Genomic DNA, 19,333 nt, shown 5'->3' with positions numbered 1-19,333 from the left:
AGTAGATCTATTAGGGGAGAATTCACTCCACTGCCCTTTTAGAAATAAAGCTCCTTGAGTCTGCTACTGAATTGGGGGAACAAAAGCATGTTGCTGGCATAGTAAAGTATCATTTCCTTTAACAGCTTGCAATCCACAAAGGTCATCTTAAAACATGTTTATTTATTACAAACTAGAGATGAGGGCTAGTGTTTGGACCATATTTGGGTCTGAAGTCAGATCTTATGAGAGAGATGGGCTCCTTCATACTCTTACAGAAATATTTGAAGTAGCATGAGTAGCCTCTATCTTTGAGACTATACATCTTGCTTATAGTCATTGAATATCAGTTGCTATGTGTGGTAGTTTGAATGCAATTGGCCCTCATAATCTCACAAGCAATGGTACCATTGGGAGGTGTGGCTTTGTTGGAGGAAGTATGTCACTATGGGGGCGGGCTTTGAGGTTTCTTATGCTCAGGATACCTCCCAGTGATTCGGTCAGCTTCCTGTTGCCTGCAAGATATAGGATTCTCAGGTCCAACACCATGTCTGCCTGCAACTGACATACTCCCTGTCATGATGATAACGGACTGAACCTCTGAAACCACTGTAAGTGAGCCATCCAAATTAAATGTTTTATTTATGAGAGTTGCCATGGTCATGGTGTCTATTCATAGCAATAGAAACCTTAACTAAAACAGAAGTTGGTACCAGAGATTGAGGTATTGTTGTGATAGGGCTGACCATGTGTTTGTTTGGAAGAATTTGGACTTTGGTACTTTGGTTATGAAAGTAGTGGAATGTTTTGAGCACTACTTAATGGGCCATACTAGTAGGAGCATGGAAGGCAAAGGTGCTAATAATTATTTGAACTGTCAGGGGCTCACTCAAGAGGTTTCAGAGGAGAAAAAAATTAGTATGTTGCCTAAAGATCATTCTTGAAGTGAAGAAAGTAGCTGCCTTTTGCCCTTGTCTCAAGAGTCTGCCTGAGTCTGAAGTGAAGAATTCTGGATTAATTCCATTGGCCAAGGAAATCTCAGAACAGCATAGTATAGACTCTGTAATGTAGTTTTTAGTGGTAACTCTAATCAAAATTTATAACAAAAAGGATCAAGTTGAGCAGCGTAAATTACAAAATGAAAATTTTTGAGGAGAAAAAGAGTACCAGGAAATTGAACAGAGCTAAATTCAGTATTCAAGGAGATAAACAGATCAGGAAATGAAATAAAGGGAGTGGTGACCTCAGGGCAAGATTCTCACCTAGCTAAGTTTCCAACTTGTGAAAAGGAACTAAAGAAAACCTTAAAGCTGGGTGTGGTGGGGGCACACCTTTAATCCCAGCACTGGGAAGGCAGAGGCTGGCAGATCTCTGAGTTTGAGGCCAGCCTGGTCAACATAGCAAGTTTCAGAACAGCCAAGCTAGGGCAGTGAAGGACAGAAAGCTGGTAAAGATATAATTGAATGAGGGGGCCATGTTTCAGCCCCAGCAAGCAGCAGAACTTGGCAGCTTTGGGCATGTGGTTTTGGGTTTAGAGTTAAGGATAGAAGAAAGGGGTTATGGAATAAAGCCACTGAGGCCAGGAATATGTCAGGGGTGTCCCTGCTTGGAGGCCTAGTGGTCACTGAGTGAAGCTGTAAAGTTGAAGCCTGGATTGATTGCCTTGGTGAACCCAAAATGTTGGAGATGCCAGAGTCATGGGATACCTGCTGAGGAGAGCTGGTAACAGGAGGTGGAAATGCCCTAGAAGAAGAAGTATGTTGCAGTCAGCAAAGCTGAAGAGAGTTGGAGATCGGAAGAGTGTTTCAACACAGAGTTTGGAGTTTGCCCAGCTGGTTTTTGGTCTTGTTTTGGTCCAGCATTTTTTTTGCTATGCTTTCTTCCCTTTGTTTTGGGATGGTAATGTATTTCCTGTGCCATTATATATTGGAAGTATGTGATCTGTGTTTTAATTTTGATTTTATATGGGATTATAATTTAGAGATTGAATGAATCTCAGAAGAGACTTCGAACTATGGACTTTAAAATATTGTTGAGACTGTGAAAGCCTATGGGGACTTTTGAAGCTGGACTAAATGAATTTTGCATTATGACATTGTTATAAGCTTATGGGAGACAGGTAGTGGGATGTGGTAGTTTGAATGTAATTGGCCCCCATAATCTCATAGGAAGCGGCACTATTGGGAGGCGTGGCTTTGTTAGAGTGGGTTTGGCCTTGTTTGAGGAAGTGGGTCACTGTGAGGGTGGGCTTTGAGGTTCCCTGTGCTCAGAATACCACCCAGTGAGTCATTCACTTCCTGTTGCCTACAAAACATAAGAATCTCAGCTCCAGCATTATGTCTGCCTGCATGCCACCATGCTCCCCACCATGATAATGGACTGAACATCTGAAACTGTAACTGAGCCACCCCAATTAAATGTTTTATTTATGAGAGTTGCCGTGGTCACGGTGTCTCTTCACAGCAATAGAAACCCAAAGTAAGACAGGATGCTCTTGTAAACGGGCAGCATGTCCTGGGCTACCTGCCGGCCACGGCCTAAGATACGTGAGAATCACAGGGTCAGTTGTGAGTCTTCCAGAAAGGCAGTTTTGCAAGGATGCAAGATTTGTGATGGGGAGATCAGCATTATAATTTATTTAGAAAAAATTACTACAGTGAGTTCCCAGTATGTTAGTCAAATTAAGGGCCTACAGCTTAGGAGTGTAGAGAATTGAATTGAACCTACAAAAAGTGAAAGAGTTTACTTGAAATTCTATAATTCCAGCTAATAAAAAACAGATTCAAATAATTTTTAGTGACAAAACATCTTGTGGGGTCTTTTTCAACAGGAACAGTCACTGCTAATATTACTACATATCTATTAAATTCCAAATATTTGTCCATATTGCAATTAGGTATTAAAAATGCAATCAGGTCCTATTTTGAAGGCCTCACACGCCAGACCACTGCACCCATGTGATTTCAAAGCTGTGATAAAGACCACTGGATACCAGGTCTGCTGGGAGAGGGGGTATTTAAACTCAATCATAACACAGAAGAGGGTTCCCAAGCAGGCAAGAAAAGAAAGAAACAATGCAGAAGAGAGAAAGAGTCGGTGGTGGGGAAGCACGTGACTGAGTCAGCAGCAGACAACGAAATGCCACGTGGGTTCTGGAGTAGAGCCAGGAACAGCCAAGTGGAATAAGTGGAAACTTACTAAGAAACTTTCTGTCTCACAGAAACTTACAAAAAACCTTTCTGTTAACAGTATTTTATTACCTGTATAGGTTTACTGCTAATAGGTTATTGTTTATGTAAAAGGACATAATATAATAAGACTTGGGTGAAGAGTATGTATGTGGTTATATTACAGCTTTTCTGTGAACCTAAAACAACTGCTAAAACCCACAAGTATGTGCATTATAGTATGCCTGGACCATGAGGATTTTCAACATGAAAAAGTCTTAGGACCATCCCAGACACCTTAAATAAGAAAACCTCAGTAGCTAAGCAGAGTTGAACACATCTGTGGTATTTGCTACTTGAGAGGCTGAGGCAAGAAGACTGTACTTTGAGGCCAATGTAAGGCAACTTATCAAGACCCTTTCCAAATATAAAAGGGGAAGGCTAGGGATATAGCTCGCTGGTACCGTGATTGCTCAGACATAAGGTCTGTAGTCCCTGGGTAAGCAAGTGATGCAGTGGCAGTTCATGTGAACAGTGGAAACAGGTGTCTCGGAGAACTGCTGGGTCAGAGGACTGGGGGCAGTGAGTGAAGACCCATTCCATGAACTGGGACGGGAAGAGGAAACGTGTGCCTATTACAGAAAGAAGCAGAGTGCTGCCCTACGTTTACATCCTGAATAAATGGCACTAGACAGGAAACAGTTACAGATGCAGGGGAAGAGAGGACATGAGAAGAAAGTCTTGAGGGGTGGAGGTAGAACTGGCTGTGGAGGGAAGGCATCTTTCCTCCTTCCCTGAGACAGGAAGCAGGAAGAAAGACAATAGTACAGATAAGGGTTCAGGTGGCTGGGGGAGGGCACAGGAAGTGAGCAATGTTCCTGTCCTGTTTTCCCAAGTAGGCAGAAAGGAATCCTGGGGTCAGGCCATGGTAGACCCTCCCCAGCAGGAGGAGTATTTTGGAGGAAATTGCATGCATGCTAAAACACATTTTTAACCTGTAGTTCACTTTATGAGTATACTCAGATAATTTCTGGGCAGTTCCTGCTTTCTGAATTTTCACATAAATGCCTACAATAGCATTCAATGTTCCAATAATTTTTTTTTTTTTTGAGAATCGTGACTTAAATAAAAGTTATCATAACAAGGAATAGATAAATTTTTTAAAAGTAAGGTTTAACTTAATAAACTATCCTCTGAGGATAAAGACTTATAAGACTGTATGTATCACCACTACTTATAAAACTTTCTAAAGTTTATTCAATCCCATCATAACAATAAAAAGGACTTTGAGATTAACACCCCAATTCATGCAAATAAATTTATTCCTAAAGTAAGATAAAAACATAAGTCATTTAAAAAAATATATTTCAGGTTTGAGGAGCTCAGTAGTTCATTTGACACTTGCCTAACATGTACCTAACTTGTAAGGAATAAATTTATCTCCAATATAAGAATATATGCAAATATATATATATATGTGTGTGTGTGTGTGTGTGTGTGTGTGTGTGTGTGTCTGTGTCTGTGTGTATATGTATAGGTGTCTGTGTGTGTGTCTGTGTATATGTATAGGTGTCTGTGTGTATATGTATAGGTGTATGTGTCTGTGTATATATGTATAGGTGTGTGTGTGTGTGTGTGTGTGTGTGTGTGTGTCTATGTAATGTACCATAGAAAACAGAGAATTTAAAAATAATACTTTCAGAAAGATGCTGGATGCTGTTCTTGTTTACATTTTTTTTTTTTTTATTAAATACAAGGTCTCACTATGTAGACCAGACTGACCTTGAATCCAGAGATCTGCTTGTATTTGCCTTCTGAGTGCTGGAATTAAAGGTGTGTACCTCCATGCCTGGTCTACAACTTTATTTTTAAGAGTTGAAAATAAATCATTTTAGTCCTTCCCCCTCTTTTCTAAGGTTATCAGACACACAGCCAGTAACTGTACCCCTGCTTTTGACAGGCTGTCATCAACAGGGATTATTGGTACCTTATGCACTATGAGCTCATGTGTGCCGTCTGGAAGAGTCCTCCCATCTTCTTGCATCAGGGGAACAAAAGAGAAACCAAACAACTTCTTCTCTCCTTTCTCCTTTGCTGTAAAGGAGAATAATGATTTGCTTATTGAAGAACATGTTTATACAAATGACATCTTCTATAAAAAGCACGAGCATCAATGACTAGTCCTGCCCCCTGCACACGCCAGGTCCTCCACACAGTGGAGAGCTTTTGTAGTAGGACACTTATCTGAACCCTGTACTCATGCATCCTAAAGGTTAGGTTTCTACCCAATTGTTTTCACAGGACTCAACATCTGAAATTATGTTCTAAAAAAATGTCTGGACTGCTGGGCGGTGGTGGCACACGCCTTTAATTCCAGCACTCAGGAGGCAGAGCCAGGCAAATCTCTGTGAGTTTGAGGTCAGCCTGGGCTACCAAATGAGTTCCAAGAGAGGTGCAAAGCTACACAGAAAAACCCTGTCTTGAAAAACCAAAGGGAGGGGAAAAAAAGAAAGAAAGAAAGAAAAATGTCTGGACTGGTTTATTTGTTTGTTTGTTTGTTTATTTATTTATTTATTTATTTATTTATTTATTTATTTATTTTAACATCACATCTACCCCAGCTCCTCAATACTAAGGTCCATTGGGATAGAATTGTCCCCTCTTTATTCCTTTCAAACAGTATCTGGGACATTGTAGGATCTCAGCAAATAATGTGTAATGAAGGAAAGTGGCTGTGAGGAGCAATGCTTTGTCTATGGCCCTCTGAAGGAGAACTTTGAAGGTCTCTCCTGGTCCATGTGTGAGGACAGCAACCTCCTTAAAGCTGCTTCCCTGGCTATTGCCAAGGCTCCCGAGAAGAAACTACAAATTGTAAGCTGCCATTTACTGTGGGTCGGCTGTAGTGTTCTGCAAGCTGGCCATGACATAGGGACTTTCTAGACACCCAATTAGGACAACCTTGATGCCAAGGATTCTAGCTGTTACTTACAGGAAAGAGAATGGAAATCAAGGACATTTGGCTGCTTGCTCTAGATCTTTCAAGCCATTCCAGTCCTTCTATCAAGCTGCTTTTCTCCAAAAGACAGAGCAAGTGCTAAAAAGCTTTTAGTTCAACTGCATTCCCCCTGGTATGTGAGTATGTGAGCAGTAGGTGAAGCTCCGGGCAGGAGCCTGTGATTGCTGAAGGGTTTCTTTCCACTATGAGTGTAGCAGGGGATCATCATACAGCAGAACAGCTCAGCTTTGGGACACAGTGAGACCTGAGCTGAGGAGTTAGATATCCAGAGAATCTCAAACATCATATGCAAGAGCTTTACCCACCTGCTCTTCCCTAACTACTGCCCCACCACTCGATGAAGGGGGTATGCAACCCTTAACAGGAGGGCATCCCTGGGTATGTGAACTCATTAAATGTGTGCTTCAAAAGAAGACTTCCTTTCTTATTAATTAATTTCAGCGCTAGAGAGAAAGTGGGAAAAGACTGATGTTTCTAAAAGCTACTCAAAATGACAGCAGAAGTACCTTAGGGCGAGGTTTCCCTTAACAACAGTTCAGCAGCTCATGATCCAGGAGACTTGTGCAGAAAGAATTCTTGAATCTTGTTGACTATCTTTTTTATGTAGTTTGTAATGTTCAATTAAAAAAACAAAGAATCAAGATTCTGTAGCTAGTAAAATTAGTAAAGATAAGAAACAAAACAAGAGTCTTCTCCAATTAGCCTTGTGTTATAAAATAAGACACTGATGTCTAAGACCATGGCCACTTGTCCTAGGCTATTCAGTCGGCATCAGTGAGTTGAATGGGCTGTACAGATGTTTGTCGAGTATGACATCCTTTTACTAGCAAAAGACCCTAAGTTCATGGACTGTTCCTCCTACGTGTCCAGATCATTCTTCTTAGTAGTATACTCCAATAATTCTTCCTCCTGGAGCTCATTCATGTATCTTCCCCTCCTCTCTCTTCTCTCTCCATTTCCTATTTCCATATCCACCATTCATACTGCCTTCTAAATCTTTTGTTTCCCTATTTCCATTGTAACTCTATCCTGGTTAAATAAAACTTCCAATTCATTCCATGCAAGCCAGACTACTCACTTGAATTACTGCAGCCTTCTCCATTTCCCTAACCTAGTTTCTCATTTTCTAGCTCTACACCACAGAAACCACTGAAACCACTGAGCGTTTCATGATCTCCCTACTTTTCCATACTGTTGTACACCTGTAATCATACAGTATGTGGCCTCTTCAGATTGGCTTTGTTCACTTTGTGGTATTCATTTAAGGCTCCTTCACATACTTGCACATTTCTTGTACATGCACAGATTGATAGCCTGCCAACTTTTATTTTTTGAAACTAAAATATAATTATATATTTTTTCTTTTCCTACCCTTACTTGTCACCCCTCCCACATACTTGGTATTAGATAACCAATTGGGGGCTGTTCCCTTGAGAAGACGCTCCTGCTCTCAGCATTTGTTAGTTGCCTGTAGTTCTTTAGGGTTGGCCCTATGAGATTTCCCTCTCCCATGTTACGTCCATTGCTGTGGTCCTTTTCCAGGTCTTGTTTAGGTAGCCATATTGATAACACTTTATAACATTCCATAAAGTTGTATCAGTGCTTAAAAGTTGGAAAAATACCATGGAAATTATCAAATGTTACAGAGCAGAGATAGCCCTGCCCCAAGTACTGCTTATTAAATATTCATAACAGACCACTAAATAATGTTCTTATTTCCTAGTTTAAGTTTTCATCCCAGACCTCATTCATTTCCCATTGACACCTTGGATGCCTAGTGGATGTCAAATGTCTAAGCTGCAAAGTTTGATTTTGGCCACCCACCCCCAAACAGATGGTTCTTGTTATCTTCCCACTTCATTCAATGAATATATGAAATGTACAATTTTCCAGATACATATGGACCTATGGTAATCATTGAACAGAGACATAGATGTTATCAACTTCCACGTGTGATGTTTTTCTTACTAAGATAAGAATTTCTACCCTTTTTTTTTTTCACATAAAAGAAGTAACTTATTGACACATATGAGCACCAGCATCACTATTCTTATATTTAAGGATCATCAGTAAATAAAATAAAGGTCAACTGAACATAAGCACTGTGATATCTCAGTAGCTGCTGGGATAACTGAGACAGCTTAATGACTAACGGGCAGGTATTGTCCACAGCACAAATACATGGGACAAAGACATGATTTATAACTCAGGTTGGACAGAATGGGACGGTGTAAGACTTCTCCAGGCTATTCAAAAAGGTATGCAATTTACCACTTTGGAGTGGTTTATTCTGGAATTTTCTATTTAATATTTGACCAGAGTGAACTGAAAGCATGGGAATCAAGCCTGCAGATAAGGGATGCCCACAGTCTCATGCATTTATCGGCCATCTGTCTGCCCTCCCTCTCCGAGTAAAAGGTCTGTAAGAGAAGGAACCTTGCTGTGTTCGGGGATGTATTCTAGCACTTGGGGGTTGGCACACAGTAGGTGTTCAATTTTATGAATAAATAATTCACTTTTATGGATAAATAGTATTATTGAGAGCATGCACATACACATAGGAATATCTGGTGCTGGTGTGATAAAATTATTTCACTGGGCATTTGCAGTCTGTGGGATTATGGGTTTTTTTTTCTTTTTTCTGGAACTAGTTCTTCTGAATTAAAACAACAACAATAACGAAACTGAGCCATGTTTTAAGTGCCAGGCTGAGAGGGCGGAAATGGAACAGATCTGACCAAACACAGTGCTTGCTCTGCTTTCCAAGCCGTGCAAACAATGTTGACAGCGCTCTCGGAATGGTTTCTCACCTTCTCCTGCATGTCCCTCAGTCTGGAACTCAACGCAAATGACAGGTCCAGTGTGGGACAGTCTGGCAGACAGAGTGGCACAGCAGCAGCACCCCAAGTCTGTCCCCCCTTGAGTCCTTTCCTGGGGCTCCCCCGGGAATTCAGAACTTAAGAACTCGCTTCTCATCTCCCTGCATTTTCACACACCCTCATAAGCCCAATTTACAGAGACTTCTGGGCCAATTCTGAAAAACACATCACAGCTCTGCTGACAGGCCCAGGCCCTGTGCCTGAAGGTCGGGTGAAGTGCAGGACCATTCGGATGAGGTCATCGAGTATGTCTTGGTGATGCCCTCCTTCCCTGTGGACTGAAGAAGACCCCACTGCATCTCCAATGATGTGATCCTCCTGTGTCTCTTGCTTGTTATTCCCAAAGCAGGATTCGCTAGAACCTTTCCAATCCGGTAGTGCACACCCTTCTGAGACATAGGACGCGTCAGAAGACCCCTGCTCTAGAGCTGGGGAGGCACGAAAATGGGCTTGAGAAGCTAGTGAAGAGCAAAAGGACTGAACTAGCACTGAAGATGTGACCAACAATGTCCTCAAGGACAAGCCAGCTCATTTCTGTCCAGCTGTTTACATCTGTAAAATGAGATAACTTTTATTTTATCTGCAAACCCTCTCCCTGCTGACATTAGCTCACTGTCATTTCAACATCATCCAGAACTGCACAGTGATGCAGACAGACACAAATCAACACAAACCTGAACTTCACCAACTCTTTCCTAGTAGCTTCACAGGCCCAGAAAAATCCCAATGGGGCTTCTGGGAACTCAGTCAGCTTCCTGAAGGTTAGGGTTGCCCAAGCCCACCGGACAGCGTAGTTTTTCTAATGCCATGTCTCCCCCTTCTGTTCACATTTTCTAGGTTGTACATGATAAACTGGATTTTTAATGAGAACAATCAAATTACAGAGAATCCCTGGGCTTCCTGTGTTTTTAAACTTGTTTCCTTCTTTTCTGTTTCCATGGTTTCTCCAGGAGTCAGCCCCTCACTTCCAGAACTCGCACTGCTTGCCTTCTCCCCTCCTCCTCCTTTCTGTAGATCTGCCCTCAGCAAGCACAGGACCCAGCCCCCAAGCCCACGAGGCTGCTGGGCCCACTCACACACTTACTGGAACAATGTCGGAACTCAAAGCGGATGTGGGAGCCCCGGAACTTGTCCACAGGAATAGGAAGTTTCAGCAGCTCCGACCACCTGGGGCTGTTGTTGTGATAAAGCACAAAGGAGTGGTACTCACTGGCAGGTGGCTCTCCAGAGCCAAAGGAGATGAAATCCTAATAAAGAAACGTGTAAGTTAAAGTCGGCTTCATTTAGACTCCTCTGCAGGAGGCAGAGCATTCGCTGCTGACTGTCTGCTCCCCAAAAAGCATTCCACTGGACTTTTCCTCCCTATCTTTGTGTGTTGTTTCTGCATTTGCTCTACCTAGTGAGGTGACCTGTTTGATTCTGAGCCTGTTGTCCAAGGCCTATGGTGCCAAGGGTGGGCCCTGATGATGTGAGAATTCAACTCTAGGAAACCAAGTTCGGAGCCCAATGAAGTTAAGAGTCTCTTCTATGATCCACTGGGTGGTTGTGATTGCCCAGTGCAGCCTTTAGAACAGTGGTTTTCAACCTATGTATGAGTCACGACCCTTTCACAGAGGTTGCCTAAGATTGATCGGAAAACACAGATATTTACATTATGATTCATAACAGCAGCAAAATTACAGCTACAAAGTAGCAACAGACGTACTTTTATGGCTGGAGTCACTACCACATGAGGAACTGCATTAAGGGGTGGCAGCATTAAAAAGGTGGAGAACCACTGCTTTAGAAGAACAGGAAAACATACTTCTCCACCAAGCTGCGTTCACAGAAAACATTTCTTCCAAGAGTGGCTCTACCATTACTTCCACAACAAACAAATAGTACCAAACTCCACTTTGACTAAAAAAAATCATAGAACTAAACATTGTAGCTTTTTTTCTCCAATTGCCAGAGCGGAAAAAAAAAAAAGAAAGAAAGAAAGAATTAAACTGTATTAAAATACTGTTATTTAAGGAATGACTGCTATAATAAAATCATTGATACACATAGTCAGCAAAATGGAAACACATTTTGGTTTTCTAAATTCTTTTATGTGAAGGGTTTTACTGAACTTTAAACAAGGAAAGGAAAACTATTACAGAGTTGGAGAAACACAATGTAGCTCAGGAGCTAAATGATCACAATTAGAGATGAAGCCAAAGCAAGTGTTAATTGTCATACCAAATCTAGAATGAACATACCTTTAAGGACTGCCCATTACTATCTACAATGAACATTGTAACTTCCACGTTTCTGGCCACACTCTTCCCTCCTTTCTCAAATTCTCCCCTTTCTACGGTGATATATAAATCGTTCCTCATTTCACCTGTTAAAAAGTAAAAACATGTCACAGACATTAGGACATGTAAAACTCTACCAAGAGAAACTTTAGTTTATAAAAAATACATGGCTATGGTTATATTATGGATATAAAAGTCTCAGAGCATTCACACTTTTATAACAGGGTCTCTACCCTCATTGCCAATGCTAGAGGAGGACCCAAGCTAGCCTCCATGGATCCAGTGCTGCAGTGCAGCAAATGTGCATTTGGGATTCAAATGGGGTGGCTGAGTGAAAGGGAGCTGTCTTCTCACCATTTCCCAATATTTCTTTCATTTCATTTATGAGGTGTGACTGCAAACTGACAGCCCAGCAGAAGAAGTTCCCAGAGCCTGTATTATTATTTTATAGCCACACAGCTCTTTAGAGAGAAGAAATGTCTACATGGAATGAAAGGGCAAGACCTGCAAAGAGCACAATTAAATAAATCTTTTCCAAAGTTCAAGGACAAAATTATCTCACTGTTGAAAGAATCCAGATTATTGCTTTGTGAACAGATGTAGAATAGCTCAGCCACATACATAAACCCAACTTAGCATTTCATACCATCAAACTTTAAAACAAATGAGAAAGAGCCTAGATTCAAACTCTCTCAAGATATACAAAATCATCTGCATTTTTACCATTAGCAATTCATACAATGGGGGTGTCTGTTAATATTATCCTTTCTTATTGCTCCAAGAACAGAAACTGAAGCCAGCTAGCAAACTCAGAAGGAAGGACTGAGAGTGAGTCAGTTGGCAAAACAATGTTACTGGAGACTAGGATGGGCAGGGCTGGTGTCTCAGTTTACTTAACGGAACTTTCAAACATTTGATAAGTAAAATGTAATATTATTTTTTAAGTAAAAAAAAAAAATCTTCCGCTGGGCAGTGGTGGCACACACCTTTAATCCCAGCACTCGGGAGGCAGAGCCAGGCAGATCTCTGTGACTTCAAGACCAGCCTGGGCTACAGAGTGAGTTCCAGGAAAGGCACCAAAGCTACACAGAGAAACCCTATCTTTAAAAAAAAAAAAAAAAAAAAAAAAGCTGCTCTAGCTTTCCAGTACTGGGGGCAGGTAAGATGTCTAGTCATTTTTCTCTACAAAGATGATTCTTATGCTAGTAGTCCCTTGCTGACTTGGACACAGACAGGCATAAAGTAGATAAACCATGTAAGGTCTAAGAGACATTAAATCTTAACCACCCTTTAACAGAGTACACAAAACATCCATTAGTGGAACAGTTGGTAGACAGGTCTCATGATTTTTAGAATGTTCACACAGCTTATAAAACTCAGCTTCAGAAAACAATGAATTTCCAAATACTGGAGAAAAGCAACATATTTGAACATATTAGCCAGGTGTGCTGGTGCACACCTTTAATTGGAGCACTTGAGATGCAGACACAGGTAGCTCTCTGTGAGTTTAAGACTAGCCTGGTCTATATAGTGAGACCTTGCCACCGCCCCCCATTCCCAAAAATATTCTTTCAAAGTTTTTTGTTTTAACTGCTTCCATGCTTTTCAATTTCTTGTCAGGGGCTCAAAAAGTTCACAAGTTTGCTAGCTCTTTTATAACTGATCTCATCACAATGAAGATACGCCTTAGTATGGATGGAAGGCCAGGGATGTGCTGCCAGTGTCACACAATTCGCTTTCCACTATTCACAAAGCATTGTGAGCACTTCCTATATACAGATACATTATTCTAGACCCAGTACATGCCACAGCAAACACAGTAGGAGTTCCATATTTAGTGAGTTAAGTTTACATGTATGTGCATGTTGTATGTGGCAAATTCACGTGTGCACCTGTGTGTGCATGCTTGGCAGTTAGGCATTGGTAGTAGGTGTCTTCCCCTATTATGCTCCATCTTATTTTTGAGATCAGGTGTCCCACTGAACCCAGAGCTGGTGCCTTAGCTGCCATGACTGCCCAGCATGTCCTCCTGTCTCCATATCCCCCAGTGCTGGGATTATACATGCCTGTCACCAAGCCTGGCTTTTATGTGGGTGCTGGGGATCTGAATTCCTTAGACTTGTGCAGCAAGAATTTGGCTTACAGAGTCATCTCGCTAGCCCCAGTGAGTTAGATCTTTAATAATAAGTCAAATGTGAAGCATATTTACCAATGGTTAGTGTTGTGGATTAACAGAAAGATGAAAAAGAGAGGTAAATAGTACTCACTGAGGACAGAGGGAGTGAGAATTTAAACAGGTCAGTAGGAGAACAAAGCAGAGTGGTATATTTCAACAAAGGAGCAAAGTAATGAAAGACGATAGATCCTCAAGTCAATTCCCAAAACTGACTGAATTCATGATATATGGATTCTTCTATCCCTTTACGACTAAAGAAATGCTGAATCCAAGTACATCGAATGCCTTTAGGGTCCTAAGACAATCAGAACAAGGGGATCGAGGCTCTAGTCCTCTTTCTGTCACTGCTATTCTGCAAACTAAGTCTAAATAGGACAATAAAAACTGTTGGGACTCAGTTTTCTGTGTTATGAAAGACAGGTAGAGATGAAGAGAAGAAAGTGTTTGACAGAAAACTTTAAAAACATCATCATCATCATCATCATCAGGGTGGGGGCATGCCATCCTGAACACATGGAGTTCAGAGGACAGCCTATTTGGATGAGTTCTCTACTTCTACCTTTAATGGATTCTAAGGATGGAGTTCAGGTCATTGACCTTCATATAAGCACTTTTCCCTCTGAGCCATCTTGCTGGTCCCTATGATGTCTTTGTTATAATGCTGTTTCTGTGACTTCTAAAAGAACTGCAATAGAGTACATTCATACTTTAGCAGACCAAACCAGTCACCATTCCAGCATGGATGGAGGCTTCTCCCTGTTGCACTGGAGGGGCTGTCAGCAGTTGATGGCTGCTGAGGGAGGGAATGTCACTTTCCTTTGGGGCTGCGGCTCCTGGTAGGGTGCTCTTGCCCCAGTGGATGACCCTACACTCATGTGTATATGGGCAGCATGAACTGGATTCATGAGCTTATTAATTAAAAAATGCAAAGTAAAACAGAACATGAAGTCGGGAGGGAACAAGGTAGGGACACTGGAGGGAGTAAGAGGAAAGTAGTAGTAGATGGAGTGACCCAAACACATTATATAAGTGTTGGACACTTTTAATGAACAAAAAATACTGCTCAAATGGAGGAAACCTTATTCACAGGCCTTATTATTCTGCTCCTCAGCTATTACCATTCCTGTGACACTCTGCCCATCTTGTGCAGATCCTTTAGATGAAACAAGATTCCTTTGCAAAGAGAACACAGGATGAGAAGAGCATTTCTTCTGGTGGCATCCTACATATGCCTCTCCCCAGGAATTTTATAGCTTGCTATGTTCCAATACCACAAGGTGCTACATTTTGCCAAAATATGCAGAAGGAGAAGGCTGAAATGAGTGCCAATTAAAATCAATGTATTTGAGGACTCTGGAGAAAACTGATAAGCCCAGCTGGTGTTAGGAAGGCATCTTGGGTAATTATGGGACAAACCATAAAGCACGAAGTGGAGTCACAGTGCCAGTGTCAGGAGCTAGTTTTGCGACAATGTTTATTAACACCGCTCATGACTCAGGTTCATTACCCTGCAAATTTGATGTGTATGACACTCTCCTCATTAGCAGGCCTACTGGCTAGGAAGCCTGCATAAACCTAAAGATTTCTCAAAATATTGTAGGCAAGATGAAGATAAAGTCATATTGGTGGGGACAAAGCAAAAGCACTTCGGTGGATGCAGTCAATGGGATGATGGATGATGTGACCTGAATGAGCAAGGATAGTCTCTGTCATAAGATACACCCCTGGATCCTTGACGCTGCCCTATGATTGCTCTGAACATAGGCACAAAATGCATGAGGACCCAGTCATGTACCCATTGTACAGAGTCATAGCAGGGCCATTCCAGCTCTTCCTCTGTGCATTTAAAGTTTACGGAATTAGAGAAAAACTACCCCTCAGTGAAGAAGAGAAAATATGAAGTGACAGGATTTTCTATGCACTTAGATAACTGATGCTGGTGACTAGACAGGGTTAGGGGCACAGCCCACCAATGCCTGGCACACTCCAGATTCCCACTGTAGGGATGCAAAATTTATAAATCTCATATAGAATTTTCTTTGTTTCTTTCCCATTTGTTTGAGACAGGGTCTCACTATGTAAGCTCTGGCTGGCCTGCCACTCACTACGTAGACCAGGCTGGCCTCAAACTCACAGAGATTTGCCTGCTTCTGCCTCCTCCCAAGCACTGGTTTAATAAAGGCATGTGCCACCATGTCCTATGGAAAAATTTCAAAATTCCAAAACACCTCTGAAGTCTCCAACACTGCTGGTCTTGATAGTTTTAGACAGGGGGTAATCCACTACAGTAGTATTCTCAGCAATCTGAGTGGCAACAGTTCACTTTACTGAATGCCTGCTATGAGTTGGGTTCTTCACAAAGTATTTAAATGTCTGGTTAGATCTCCTGCATTTATAGGAAGGTACTCTCCATTCCATTTTATAGATGAAACTGAAGTGTAGAAATTACGATGTATGTGTAAGGCATTATCGATAACTCAACAGAGAATTCAGCCATTGTCATAAGGGACTCGCAAGAAAGGTATTCATTACATGCCATTCTGCATTGGTCAGACTAGTCTTGAAATACTGTTAGTTCTGTGAACCATCCCCATGTCTAGTCTGATCTGAGGCTGGAAGGAAGTCCCATATCTCCCTCTACTCACTGGCATCCTCTTATCGAAAGCATACCATCTCTCCATGTGACCAGGGGGCAGATCTAAGATAAGTGATGGCTCCTGTGTGATGCACAATCACTGCAAAGCTTAGGGAACTTTAAATTTAGAAAATATTTTGATGAGATTAGGCAGGCCCTGAATTTGCAATCTTCCTTCCTCGGGCTTCACGTAGCTGGGCTTAGAGGCAAGACGGATCTTGACCAAGTAGGCTATATTTTTAAGGAAGATTAAATCATATCATACTGGCTATAATCTACTTTCTCCAAAATGAGGATTTTGCTGGATTAATTCCATCTGTTGCCTGTGCTTCTTTACCAGTAAGTAATATAATAACACAGAATACCTATATTTAAAGGAATGAAATTCCTTTAAAAAAACATGAGGGAAACATATATATTATATCCTTATCCCAGACCTATAAATCACCAAGGTATTTGCAAAATAAATTTTAAAAAATCAAATTCAGTATCAAATTAGTCTCCAGATCTCAGTTCTGGGCTCCTCCTATCACCCTGGCAACTCACCTTAATTCTTTTTAGGGATAGAAGCCTTAAAGATTTATGAAAAGCTTTAGAAAGTATTGATTATGGGTTCCCCAACAAAAGGTAAGTTTAACCAATTACTCCATGGGAGCACATCTTCAGGGACAGGCCTAGGCTGGGAAGATGGTATAGCGGGAACATGATGGAGACAAAGAAAGATCTTCCCAGAAAATTAACCTAGAGTAAGAATGAGAGCTTAAGGGGTGTGGGGAGTAGATCAGTCTTTCATGACCTTCGAGACACATCATTCAACTGTGTTCCAAGATGTCTGGTGGGACTCAGACCTTCCTTGTACTCAGAATGGCCTGGGCCTGGTTTGCATGGAGTCTGTTAAGACATTTAGGGGTAGGCTGTCCAATACAGTAACTGCTGCCATGTGGCAACTGAGCAGTTGAAATGTGACTTGGCTATAGATAGATGTGCTGTGAATGCCCAATACTCAGCAGCTTCCAAGGACTGAAATTGGAAAACAGTGTGAATAACTCATTAGACAAACTTTATATGGATTACCTATCAAGGTAATATTTTGGGATGCACTGAGTTAAATAACATATGCTGCTAAAATTAATTTAACCACGTATTTCTTTTTAAACAGTGGCTACTCATTACTTGAACTTACATTTGGGCTTGCTCTACATTTCAGTGGGAGAGCAGGGATTTAAATATTTTACTGTCCTCCTTCAGAGATCACAGCATGAAAGTCCTCTCAGAGACAGTATTTGGTTGTATGCCACAGTGATAACACATCTTAGAAAATGACTTTTTGTAGCTGGAAATTAGCATACTAAAATAAATGACGGTAATCATAATACTTATAAAAAAAAAACCAATAAGCAATGAATAACTGACCCACAGGCTTGAAAGCACAAAGGCAGACTCCACCTTCTCCTTAATACCAGTGATAAATGATTCCCTTGCATAACAGCAAGGCCAAGGGAAGAATTTCTGCTTCCAGGTTTTCCAGTTTCAAAAAGAGGTACTGATTATATCCTGAGGACCTGGAAAAGAGTTCTATGTCTGTTTCTGTCTGCGTCAAGGGTACAGGCCAGCCATTTTACAGAGGGCGACTGTGTTAATGAACCTGGTCCTCTTGGTAGGAGATGTGCCTCACCTATCCTGAACACCTATCACCCCATCAGAACACTAGATGCAAATGAACTTTGAAGGACAGTCTAGAAAATGAGGCAGGGGCCGTGCATGCAGACTGTCTAGAGGACTCCATGATCAGAAATGTTGTTCATAAATATTTTCTCACTGGAGCATTCAACTCAAGGTCTCACCAATGAACTGGTTATTCTGAAAACAACCAAGGGCAGTGGAGCAATGACTCTGTTTCTCACTGTAACAATTCAAGGAAGGCTGAAAGCTTTTTCTGATGTTGAAGTGCATACATATATCTCTTTTTATCTCTATCTTGTTTGGAAAATTAAGAAGTCAATGAAGACAAGGGGGAAAAAAAGAAATAATGAAGTGCTTTTTGAAAAGTTTTCTGGTAGCCTGATGCCATGCAGATCTGTGTGTGTCTGGAGGGACTCTTTTCTTGGACACTATGAAGCATACATCACAGACTACTGGCAAAGAGGGACAGAAGCCTCATTCCTCAGCTCCTTCCATTATTAAAACCAGACCAAAGCCATATGAGCACAGAACCACCCAGACAATTCTTCAGCCGAAGAAGTGCCACCCTGCTGTCCAGTTTTCCATTTCTCAGTGATACTGCCCAGGGACCAAGACGAGGAATTCTCCTAGGAGCTGGCCACACTCTGCTCTACATATGCTTTTTATATTAGATTTGCCCATCAAATTGCTTCCCGGTGGGATGAATGTTTTTCTTTTTTGTTAAAGAGGAAATACCAGTTATTTATAGCAACTACAGGAAATAATGAGTGGTTACAAGAGTCACTGAATAGCATGTCACCAAGTAAACAGATCTATAAACAGTCATTTTCCACAACAGTCCTGCAACATGCTTAGGCTGACTGGGCCAGGTCACTTCAGAAAGCCTTCCAAGTTGCTCTCCAGCCTTCCCTGCAGCATTGCATTTTAATCAAGAGATGACTAATGACGCACTGGGCAATGCAGAGCATCACGGGTCTTTTCTAAGCTATTCCACCACCGGGTCTCAGAGCTGGGCCGTGGAGTTGACCCTCAGAGTTGCAGCAGGTGCTAATTATCATCACTGAGGAGAGCAAGAACTTGGGAAAGGGGTAGAATCATTAGCTCTGAAGACCCTACTGTATGAATAATAAAAAAGAGAAAATATATAAAGTAAAAAATCCACTCAGTAGATAATATATTCTTAAGCTATATTAAAATAAAAGTTTTAATTTTTAAAGGGGTACCAAAAATAATCTCTTTGGGGGAAGAAATCAAATGTTACAGCTTGATTATCACATCCTCTGATCATCACCTCCTTTACTGCTCGGATGTGCATATCTCTGTCCACACATTTTTAAACTCCTTTATAAGACTGTAGGTATGCACAGAAACAAGTTGGCCTTCACTGAGAATGATTTTTCAGACATAATTCTAATAACATTTTGATCATCTATATATAAGTCATCATGTTTTGTGATAATATATTGTTCTCTATGTTAAAAAAAAACCAACCAAACAAAAGCCCTATGAGGACATCACT

At 41.2% G+C, this 19,333-nt stretch overlaps 1 protein-coding gene across 4 annotated transcripts in view; it reads right to left on the bottom strand.

The window, feature by feature from the left end:
• The window catches only part of Dock4 (dedicator of cytokinesis 4), a 406,069-nt gene that overhangs the window by 145,200 nt on the left and 241,536 nt on the right, over positions 1-19,333 (bottom strand). For all 4 annotated transcript variants that reach the window (XM_036206392.1, XM_036206395.1, XM_036206394.1 and 1 more), the window contains exons 14-16: positions 11,282-11,406; positions 10,126-10,288; positions 5,134-5,240 (exon numbers count right to left, since the gene is read on the bottom strand). In XM_036206392.1, coding sequence (XP_036062285.1) covers positions 5,134-5,240; positions 10,126-10,288; positions 11,282-11,406 — 395 coding nt within the window. The remainder of the gene's footprint in view (positions 1-5,133; positions 5,241-10,125; positions 10,289-11,281; positions 11,407-19,333) is intronic.

The sequence above is a fragment of the Onychomys torridus genome, chromosome 14, assembly GCF_903995425.1.
Source record: "Onychomys torridus chromosome 14, mOncTor1.1, whole genome shotgun sequence".
In the NCBI taxonomy this organism is placed as follows: domain Eukaryota; kingdom Metazoa; phylum Chordata; class Mammalia; order Rodentia; family Cricetidae; genus Onychomys; species Onychomys torridus.
Note: the sequence above shows the minus strand (reverse complement) of the source record. Positions and strands in the feature narration are given on the sequence as shown.